The 11,710-nt window shown below is 41.0% G+C and overlaps 1 protein-coding gene across 9 annotated transcripts in view; it reads left to right on the forward strand.

Moving 5' to 3' along the window:
* The window catches only part of dab2ipb (DAB2 interacting protein b), a 193,140-nt gene that overhangs the window by 94,441 nt on the left and 86,989 nt on the right, over window positions 1–11,710 (forward strand). For 6 of the 9 annotated variants that reach the window (XM_051938113.1, XM_022192489.2, XM_051938112.1 and 3 more), the window contains 2 exons: window positions 357–475; window positions 9,704–9,822. In XM_051938113.1, coding sequence (XP_051794073.1) covers window positions 357–475; window positions 9,704–9,822 — 238 coding nt within the window. The remainder of the gene's footprint in view (window positions 1–356; window positions 476–9,703; window positions 9,823–11,710) is intronic. The other 3 variants (XM_022192490.2, XM_051938117.1, XM_051938115.1) reach the window with 1 other exon arrangement.

Raw genomic sequence — 11,710 nt, forward strand, 5'->3', positions numbered from 1 at the left:
TGCACCACTGTGTAGATCAATACCACTGATGTCAGTGGGATAAATATGAAGTCAAAGCCAGCATGCAGACAGAAGACTAGAATCAGGGATGAACAGAGGGCCAGGAAGCTGAAAATACACTTTCCAGTGTCGGTAAAATTCACTAATTAACACTTTGTTTGGCTTAAACAAATGAGTAACAATGTCTTAATCGGTGAGCTATAGAGGAGCTGATTTCTGTATTTTACCTGCACACAGTTTCCTCTTACTAATTAGACACAAGAGGAAATTATGATGTTTGCCTAAATTTCTTTCACATGTATTTTTCTTCGTTTATAGACCAGTTTGACAACACAAAGTTCCTTGTGTGTTTGCAGAGTCTCCTCCAGAGAGGACAGGACGCCGACGCAGTATGCCAGGGTCCTCAGACAAGAGCACACCCACCATGGAGCCCACGTCCACCGCCGCCACACCTTTCAGAGTCACCGTGAGTACTGTGAGTTTGTTTTCAATGTATCGTCCGTCTTCCCTTTTCTTCTTTTACCCTCCGACTTTGTCATCGTCTCCGGCCCCAGTGTGCCTGAGGATGCTGTTGGTTATAGATTAATGTTTTCAGGCGACTGGTCTGGTGTCCAGATGGAGCCATGCCAATCTGAAACTCATTTACTTCAAATGTTGGATTGGGGCCTTTGATGTTTGGCGTCTGCAGATCGCCCATCTACACATCTTGGGTTTATATTCAGCACACGATCCTTCTGTGCCTTTTTACATCCTCTGTGATTTTTCGGCGAGTTTTTTTTCCAAATGACATCCACATGCTTCCCAGTAAGCTAAGCTAAGACGTCCACCTGTACACACACAATGCTGTCGTTCACTGACTTACCAGCTCATTGTCTCACTGTCAAACACATAAGCACACACACAAGTGCAGAGCAGTCCTTTGTCTGACATCCTACTGTAATTCTGCTATGCTTCCTGCCATGTTTAATTCAATAGATAAACAGTCAGTTAATGAAGCAAAAAATTCCGCTATGAGTCATCAATGATAATTAGCAATTAGCAGTGCATATTTCCATCAATAAATAATGGTTAGGGAGATGACAACCCAGAGGTGAACTGTAAACACTCGAAGTTAGGCCAGCAGGGCCACTAGCTCTCAGCGCTCAGTCTCTCATAAACAACAAATCTTCCCACTATCACCCTATTTAATGCCTTAGCAGCACACCAAGGGGCTAACTTTAGGGCAACAACATTATTGCGTTGTTCCTGGAAAAAAAGGAAAATGTGTTTTCTTCTTTTTCACACCATCAGCAGTCTTCAGCACTGGAAACTCCACCTAAAGCTGATGTGCAGTTACGACAAAAATCAAACCAGGTCGCCTCAAGTAATAGCTCACAGTAATTATAATCATAAAAAATAGGCTAGACCCCTTAGTGTTGGACCACCTGCAGAGTGAGATTAAAGTGCTTGTTGAAATGAAACTTTATTTTAGGAGTTACACCTATAAAATTGCCACAATTTGCTGAGCCAGAGACGCAAAAGCTCTCATCTTCTCATATAAAAAGTAGTCAGGGTATTTCAAGGGTGAGTGTGCGCATGTACACTAAGTGCAGTATGTCTTTTTGGACATTTTTTTACTTGCTTTTTTTTTTTTAGAATAATGTAAAATTTGACATTGAAGGATTAATTTTTTTGTTGTTTTTGATATTTTCTAGAAGGACTGAGTACATAAACTGAAAAAAACCCAAAACAACAGTAGAAATGCAAGCTTGTAGGAGCCAGAAGAGGTCAGACAGACAGGCTAAATATTGATTAAGCATCTCTTAAGCACTCATACTCTCCAGGGGAAAGAGGGTTGGAGGAGCACTGCAGCAAAGTCATCCTGTCTCCATCACATGCCCACAACTTACTTCTCATTAATAAGCAGTGGTGACTTCCTTGCACAAAGACAGTAAGCTTAGTCAGAAGATATCTGATCCTATTCCGCAGTTTTCCAAATACTGCCACCTTCTGGACTCTGGTGGTATCACAGGCAAAGTTGCCCCATACCAATATTGTCAAAAACCTTTATTAGATATTGGCTGAGAAATGAATGAAACAGAAGAAGATAATATCAGCAGCCCAGGGAGTATTGATCCAAAAAACAGCACTTATGCTGTGGAGAAAGAAACAACAGATGCAGTATGGGGATGGATCAATGGATGGATAGAGAGGTAGATAGGATGGGAGACCGACAATGTGCAGGCGCTAATGCTGTAACGCAGACAGGATGACATGCATTGTTTTCTCCTTATTCTCTCCTGCATCTCCCCACTTTTAGCAGTGACAAACCACCCCGCACTTTTCCAGTGAAAAGAGTTGTGGTGACATCTAAAGTACCCCTCCTAGGCCTTGAGCTAAATCTGTCAAAATGTTTTTCTCTCATGTTCTTTGCAGAGACTGGGTTCAATGTCTACACACACACACACACACACACACACACACACACACACACACACACACACACACACACACACACACACACATACACATACATAAGCACTCCTCCAGCTCTTCTCACAAACAATTTCTCAGCAGCAGGAATGGGCGAAAACTAAAATCTCTTCAAAGCCTAATCTTCCACAGCCGATTCAAAAATAGTGGATGATTTCAAACGTTGACTATAAAAGTTACAACTTGGTAGCTTCTCTTATCCAGTGCTTGTTTAAAGAGCAGACAAACAAGCCTTATCTAAGTCTGTCACGTTCCCATCCCGCTGATTGCGCTCGCTGGCTGGATTGATTCTCCATTGTAGCTTAGCTCCTTTTCCAATCTCTGCCCGACTCCATTCTGCCCACCTCCCATCTCCCCTCAGATAATAGCAGGAGGTCTAATTGGACAGGTATGTCTCTTGTTTTCATCAGTTTGTGCTAGAGGAGGGCAAGAGAGGTTGATGTGGAAGCAGGGAACACCCTGCTGATTGTCCAGGCACTGATTCTATCAGCCCCCATTAGGAGAGACTGGAATTGCCAAGCCAAGGGAATAGAATTAACTTGTTGCGAGCATTTGCTTTAATTTCATGAAGAAAAAAAATAGCTAAGAAAAGCACATCGATAAAATTGAGCTGAACTATTAGTGCTGATTTAATGGACTTTGACAGGCTGAGATTACAATCAGGTATGCAACACTGGTGTACGCTCACACACACACACACACACACACACACACACACACACACACACACACACACACACACACACACACACACACACACACACACACACACACACACACACACACACACAGAGGAAGCACTGTTGCACTGCACACAAGGTAATATAGTTGTGCCGCTACTAACAACTGTTTATCTATCGATTATATCTGTTAGTTGATTAATTAAGCAATTATTATTCTCCAAAACACACAAATTTTAGACAACAGTTTCTATGTTAAACTAGCAACTCTGACATTATAAAAATACATAAAGAACAGGGCTTATTATTTAAGTCTGTTGTGTAGCTCTAAAAGAAATAAATGTTTCCTTTAACGAAGTTTAAAATTTTGGTCTGCATGTTCAACAAAGCGCGACACACTTGGACACAGTGGATATTTTACAAGCATGGAACAGCGAGGGCAATTCCTGTTCTTATTAGTGTGTGATTACTCACTGTCTTCAGTCATAGCTTAAATATTATGACACTCTAACCTAAATCACTGCACAGCTGTCATTTCAATCTCATGTATGGTGAATTTATCAGCGTTAATAAGATCAGACAAACATGTGGCCCTACTGAGCCTCATTTCAGTCATCATTATTTTAAAGCCGTTTCATTGTCTGACAACAGAAAAACAGGTAAATAACAGCTTTATTGGGAATGCAGCTGTGTGAGAAAATAGTAAATATGAGCACAGAGAGAAAGAGAGAAGCAAATGAACATAAAGTATCTCTCTGCCAAATAGCGTTTTCTGTTCAGGTGCATTGCATTAAGCTGCTGTGCCACCAGACTCCTCATAAACCACCTTTTTGTTGTGTGATAATTTGAGTACTCCAATAGTTTCAAGGTCTTATGTGTTTGGAAATTTGAAACCACATTAGTCAAAGTTGGCCACCATTGTCCAAAAGCTGTGTCTAAAACAATCATTATGACATGTGCCGGTTATAAATATCGATGTCAACGTGTTGTCAGCATTGACGTCACCGACTATGGTGGCTGAGCTCGGGATACACTTTTTTCAAAGACATCAAATTCTCCCCGCAGCGAGTACGATAAGCCAAGACAGAGGGAACCCAGACTCTCCTCCCCACTGAGAATGTTGAATCAGATTATTCTATCCCCTGCTTCCCCTTAGCTGTCAACCATAGACATGTGGACTAATTAAAGAGCTCATTGAAATTCATGCTAACATGTGACACTGCAATGTCCCCTGTTAGCTTGCAATGGTTGTGATACACTGATCTTACATCTGTGTGCAAATGGCATTTTGAAACAAGTGATACTTTATGAAGACCAAACATGGTATATGGCAAAATCTAAACATTAAATTTTGGATAAATATATATATTATTCAACTAAACTCTCTGAGAAATTGTATCCCTGCAAGTCAGATAGCCTATTCTTTACCATACAGCAGAATTGTCACTTCAATGACATCTCAGTTGGTGTTAGTTTTTATTCTGTATGTCCAAGTTTTGGCCATATTGCTTTCAGGAATTGATCACATATGGTAAAGCATAATCTGTCAGGCTTTTAATATTCGTGTGTTTTTCAGCTGTCAGCTTATGTCTGACATCTCGTCTCTGTGACGATCAGTGCTATAGAGTACGGAATCATCTGCAAAGTCAAAGACTGCTCCGAATATAAAACCACAGGCCTGAACAAACTTAATTATACTGTATTTGACCAGTTTTTGTTTCAACTCTGGCTTGATTCCCTGTGCAGCTATTACAGTGCTCTGCTCAGCCCTTATCTACCAGGGACCTTGTCACTCGTTTGCTGTGCTTTTCTCCTCACTTTCCCCCTCATTTAGTTTCATTCTCCTGCTTCTTCTGTCAACTCATGGTCTGCCACCTCCGCATTGTGCTTCACTTTTTCCATTTATCCTCCTCCCGTAGCTCATCCCTCCCTGGCAGGTACTCACTGTCATTTTCTCAATTCTTGCACCGGTCCTACCTCTATTTCTGTCCTCTCTCTGTTTTACCGTCTCTCTTTTTCTCTGTGTGCCTCCGTCTTTATTTCTCCCTCCTGCCTATTTTCCTCTTACGCTCGCAGCCGTCTCATGTGTGGATGTGCTGAAGGCGAATTACATGCTAACATTTTTGCGACGCTCCCACTGTGTCTTGTCTCCCTGTGGGGTTTAATCTGATGTTAATACAGGCATCAGTCATTCTTACTGACTGATTGGGAGGGCGGGGGAAGAACAGGTTGTTCATATCTGCTGACCTTTACACTGTCTAATAGCTCTGTGACGGCGTTGACAGGCTGACTGAATTACAGAGCGCTCTTTTTTTAATGTCATGCCACTGTCCACATGCTGTAGAGAGGGTGAAAGGAATACTGTATTCCTTGTTCTCCCGGAAAAATTACAGGTTTGTGTGTCTGTTTTCCTCTTCATTCTGCCCCATTCTTCAGAGTCCATCCATCAACGAGGAGGAGAGAAGTAAAAACAAAATGAGCAGCCGCTAATCAATCCACCTCGCCGACAGGGACGGGTTCCTATTCACTGACTTATTTCGTGCGGATGTGGAAAAGAGAAGCATTTTAATTTGCTAGCTGTGAATATGCCAACAGAAGCAGACGCTCTGACTCTCCAGGGGCCACGGAGGGGGAGAAGCATGGAATTACTATGACTTTCAGAGGGTTTGTGAATAATGACGTGTGGAAATGTGGAAAGGTGTTTGTGCATATATGTGGGCGTCATTGATTTTTCTGCTGCATCGATATGTTTTCCGTTCGATAGTCAACATCTTAAGACCTCTAGTCATGTTAGCGAAGTGGCTGATCTGAGGGTGATGGTAAATGCATTCCGAGTCTGACTCATGTTTGTCATTGTTTAGAAGGGCGTCTATGCTAATTTAACCGCATGCCCACACAAACCGAAGTGCCCACACATTCACATGCGCATATGGAATGAGTTATGTATTCACGCGGCTAATACTTGTGAGAGCGAGTGAGAGTTTGATTTAGAAAAGGGCCCTGTCAAGAGCATTAGGTGTCTCGCTCTCTAACAGCAGTGACTCAGCCCTGTTCATTTAGCTAATAGCCTCCGAACAGAGTTGACTGGTGGCAGGTGGCAATAGCAAGCCATTTGCTGCCCACTTCTCTGTACGCTGACATACCGTGTTTAATTCGGCTACTAGCATAAGCACATATTTTGATCGTTACTGAATGTGCACACAGAATCCGTTGCTACTGTCATGACATGATGATTATAATAAATGATAAGTGGTTGTGCTGATTTGTTTAAGCTCACACACACACCGGTGTTACTTTAAAAAAAAAAAAAAATTTCATATACACCAGCAGTCAAAAATTTGGACACACCATCTCATTCAGAGGTTTTTATTTAATGATTTTGTACATTGTAGATTAATACTGTAAACAGCAAAAGTATAAAAAAAATACAGAGGGAGCTAAGTTGTAAACAAAAAAGTGTTCATCTTCAGTATTAATCTACAGTGAATAAAATAATACAAATAAATAAAAAGCATTGAATGAAAATGCATATTTAAACTGACATTTAAATGCACAACACCCTCCCACAACCTTGAGAATCTATTGTGGCAGTGGCTCTATTAGGGCTGCACAATATTGGGGAAAAAACTGGCATTGCTATATTTAGTTATTCTGCATTTTGTACATACAGCGACCTGAGAAACTACAGGCGTTATCACCAGATGACTGGAGCTAATTTGGTAGGGAAATTTAGCAATTAAACAGAAACAGAAAGTAATTTAAAAAAAGCTGAAAAAAAGCTGTTTCATATATATATAGTGTAACACAGGCGTACAAAATAGTCTTTTGCTTTAAATGGCAGCCACACTCTGCACCACTTGTCATACACAGCTTCATGGTGCTGATTTAAATGGTCAAACAAATTGGTTGTTTTGCCTCCTGCGTTGCAAGAAAAGCGCCTTTTTCGATCTGAGTCATCCTTTCTGTGGCCAAAACATTTCCATACAGCCTATGTTTTGTGTCTTTTATGCTACCAGATCTTCCTTTTCCGTGTTGTTTCGCTCCTGTTCCTCGCTCGTTTTGCTGTGCGCACATGGAGTCGGCAAAAATTTGGGTTTTGTGAATAAGGTAGGATAAAAAAGAGGGAAAAACTCAATATATCCAAGTATCCTCAAGAAAGAGGAAACTACGTTATATAAGAAAGACTTTCTATATGGATTAGGCGTAAAAATAAGAACCTTGCAAGTTTTCTTTTTGCATCAGTCAGCAAAAACAGGTGAGTTTGTATCCATTTGTGCTTCAAATTGCACTTCTAAGAATGGGCCTGTTTACGTGTACAGACTGCAAAGTTGATGCTGAAGCGGTATCTTGTGCAGCTCTATCTACTATCTATTCATAAAGGCAGTCTTATTTTCAAACTACACTTAATTACTTGCAATATTAGTTTCTCATATATGCTTTTTTTGCATTTAGTAAGAAATCTGTTTACTTTTTTACCCAAATTCTGTTGCCAAGTGACATTATAGTCACAGACTTTGGAATACTTCTGCCAATTTAACTTTTAGCGAAGCCAAAAAGAGTTACTCTTGCTCCAGAGTTTGACACCGTAGTGTAGTTCACTGTGGTAGCTCACAAACATTGGATGTGAGCAAAAAATACATAAAAAAAAATCCTGGTCAAAATCAAAGCGGCAGAGGCCAGGAAATCCCGACTTGTCCTCCATAGTGTAGCTAAAGCTCCAAAAAAAACGTGGCATCCTGCATCTCCCACGATACACATCTTTTGTTAGACTTCCCTCGCCCAGGTAAATTCCCACATCTTTCAAACTTCGTGTCACAGCTTGCAATGCATGCTTTCTGTTATAAATCTGTTTTCACCAAGTTCAAACTGAGTTATTTTCCGAGACTTTTGAAAGCAGCCTCCAGAGTCACGCAAGAAATTGTACGGCTGTTTTCATGGACCGAGTAGCAAAGTGAACTTGTGTAAAATTGATGCTGTGCGTCTTTAGTACTTAGTGTTTTTGTTTTGTTTTCCAACATCTTCCTCAAGCTGTCTCACTACAATCTGAAATTTGTTTTTTAATGTTTGGCAGCTTTTGGTAGCGCCTCCAATTTCCTTTGAGCTTTGCATTGTGGAACGCTAGTTTGCATCAACAGCTCAAAAATAAAACTTTTTTTAAGAGTTTTGAATTGACTTAATGTCCTCAATATTGCAGTTAGAACACCATAAACCCCTGCTTAAAATGATGCAGCATGGAGACACTAATGGAACCTTAATACTCCAGTGATTGTCATGAGCTTGAAAATACAGGCATGAGCGAGCCTTTGTTCGGAGGCCAGAGTGCCTCCTGATGACAGGTGCTGTTCATCGGGATGCTGTGGCTCCTCTGTGATCAGCTGGCAGGCTGTCTGGAAGTCACCCTCTAATTAGATCTATCCCATTGTTGCCTGGGGCGACCTGTTCGCACTGTAGGTGGTAATTATACAGGTGTGTTAATGGCCTGAGCGGGATCTGGGGAGGTCTTTCCACTGTGATTTTTGCATGCCGCTGCCATGTGAAATGTGTGCATGTATGAGAATGAAATAAGCTTAAAGCACCAGAGGTTTGTCTCTGAGGTTGTATGAGTTTCTTCACCATCTATTATTCAGCCTCACAAACAGCTGCTGTGTTTGATTGTGTTAAAAAGCTACCCCTGAATTTGAACACTTATTGGTTCAGGTTTTTTTTGTTCTGCATTGGTGTGCTTGATAAGTCCTTCTTTCTGCTGTCACCCTGAGTTGCCTTATCAACACTGCTGTGCACCTGCTTTATTCAGAGTCCTATTATTTTTCTTTTCTTGATCGTCTACCCTGCAATGATACCTAAAAAACACAGAAAGACAATCATTTTTTCGTCTCTCAAACTTGCGACATCCCACCATTTCGGCACCACATCTCATTTGTTCATATTCTCTCGCTCTTAATGCCAGCCAACAGTTGCCATGGAGACGGCGAGGTGCTTGGGGGAGTGTGATTGCAGATGTTAGAAGGAGCAAACAACTCAGACAAAGAAAAGAATGGGAAAACTAATAAAGGGGTGTATCCACTGAATTAGCGCGTGAAAATGATTACAAAACACACAGCGCTTGAGCGGCGCAAAAATTGTCACAAGTGCCGACATAATTAGCGGTGTGGGAAACGATCTGTGATTTTTGCATAAATACGACCTACCAGCTTTGTGTCTGTGCTCTTTGAGAATCTGCATTCAGTCAAGGTCTTGTATGCAAACGTGCTATAGGTTCCTGGTACTTTTGTGTCTCTTTATGTTCAGGATATACTGTAGTTTGTGTTCACCTTGTGCTGACTTTTCCAAATGGGAGCTTCTTTCTTGCTCTCACATGGAATCTACACTCATTTAATACCTCGTAACTATTCATGACATTCACCCTCTCCGAATTTTGGGGATGTGGAGCGTAAATGTTCGTATTAATATGTTCTGTCCTGCTGCCAAGTTGAGCTCCGTGATTGACATTTTTGAACCTTTCCTGACAAACTAGCAGTGACACTGTTTTATTGGCTGTCTTTTTCCATCAGGGCTTCCTCAGTCGACGGTTGAAGGGCTCCATAAAACGCACCAAGAGTCAACCCAAACTTGACCGCAACTCCAGCTTCAGACACATCCTCCCTGGCTTCAGGAGCGTTGACAATGACAGGTAGGTGTGTGTAGGTCGTGGTGATGCTGCCGTGTGTTCATGTGTGCTCAGTTTGTCCATATGTCCGTTCCGGAGCCTCTCTTTGCCCGATGGATGATTATTTAGGTCACTGTTGACAGTTTTGTGTTGTATTATGAAAAAGAGTCAAACCAGTCTGTCATTTCTAATACATTTTGCTTTTTCTCTCTTTCTCATTGTAATATATGACAAATCTCTCGTCCTCATGACTCTCCATGGCACTGGATCTTTTGCCTATAGTGTTCAAATCATGTCTGTGCCTCGAGGTAGATCATACGCTGAAATATTACTCATATGCTTTGTTTCATCATTAGGCTGGCACTGATCACCACAGAAAATTTCCCTGATGAGAAAATTACAAACTACTACTGCTCGCAACCAATCACATCACAGAAACGGAGCAGTTTCCAAGCAATCACTTTGCAGTCTTTTAGGAACAGACAGCCTATTTCCCAAAATAGACACAGCAGGGGTGGTTGAGTTAGCTAAACCCATCACACGCTATTACTTTGGTATCAAAGTTGGATTGAGATACAAGTGCTCTCTCGGAGGAAACGAGTTTCGTATCAGCACGGAAAGCACCGCAGTGATCGCAACGACCTGAAGAGCTGTAATGAATAAACAACATAACTAGACATCAGTGTGTGACCATATTTTGCTCCTGCAGTGGATGAGACAGTGCCAGACAGGGAGGCTAGGCTACTTAAAGTATGAAGCAGGCAGGCAGCGTGAACTGTTGAACAAGCCAAAAAGCTGTGCCAGCAGATGGGAGTTCATCACCTGAAGTATTTCCATTCAATAAAGTATGTCGAGTGCGAGTGCACAGTCTTAATCACCAGCAAAAGTAGGCCCTTTTCCTGGAACAAGTCGGGAGATTCTCAAGAAAACACCTCAGCAACAAACATTAACCTCTGTTAATACACACAACATGCTGATGCCCCACATACAATGCGATATGTACCAGCATTTAAGACTTAATTAAAAAACAATAAAAAAATTATTCAGTAATATGTTAAATATTTTCATGCATTTGATGCAAACGTGTCATCCTGCGGGTCAAATTGACCCATTCTAAAGTCTGAAAATGTGGAGAAAAAGTATATTTTCACAGTGAAACTTCTAATGTCCACATTTTCAACATTTCTGGGAATTTTTTGAACATTTTTTGGTGGGGGAAAAAAAGAAATGTTAAAACCGTTTCTTAAGAACATTGATTCAAAAAATCAACCAAAATCCAGCGAAATTTGCTGGACTTTGGTTGGTTTTCTTTTGGTTGATGTATACATAATCACTTTAGATATTTTTACTCATTTTTTGGAAGATTTTTTACAAATTTTTTGGAAATATTTACAAGAATTTTCTTGCCAAATTTGGGGGATTTTTTTAAAATAAAAAAGTTTAAGGGAAACTTTTAAGGAATTATTGGAATTTTCCTCCTGAAGGTTTTGCAAATTTTCAGAAATTTGTGGAATTTTCTTACTTAATTTTGGATTTTTTCAGACAAGAAAACACTATTTTTTGGTGCCTGTAAATGAGGACAACAGGAGGGTTAAAGCACATAACAAACACACAAAATCCCAAGCATCCTTCCTCTCTAGCTCATGAACAGTCCATCGTATTCTTCGATAACAGAGCTTCTTCACTTCCTCCCCACGGCCTCTCCCCTCCTCATCAGCATGAGACATCCCCTGGTGGAGGCTACAGCAGGCAGAGACTTTCAGTTGCCCTTTGGAGAATGGCTTTGTGACCAAAAACCAACCCCCATGCCGTGTCACTTACTATCTCACCACGGCCTGCTGACGGACTCCCATGACTCATTAATTTTAATAATTAAAAAACAAATGCTTTGCTGGGTTGTTGGTAAATTTAT

The sequence above is a fragment of the Acanthochromis polyacanthus genome, chromosome 18, assembly GCF_021347895.1.
Source record: "Acanthochromis polyacanthus isolate Apoly-LR-REF ecotype Palm Island chromosome 18, KAUST_Apoly_ChrSc, whole genome shotgun sequence".
In the NCBI taxonomy this organism is placed as follows: Eukaryota; Metazoa; Chordata; class Actinopteri; family Pomacentridae; genus Acanthochromis; species Acanthochromis polyacanthus.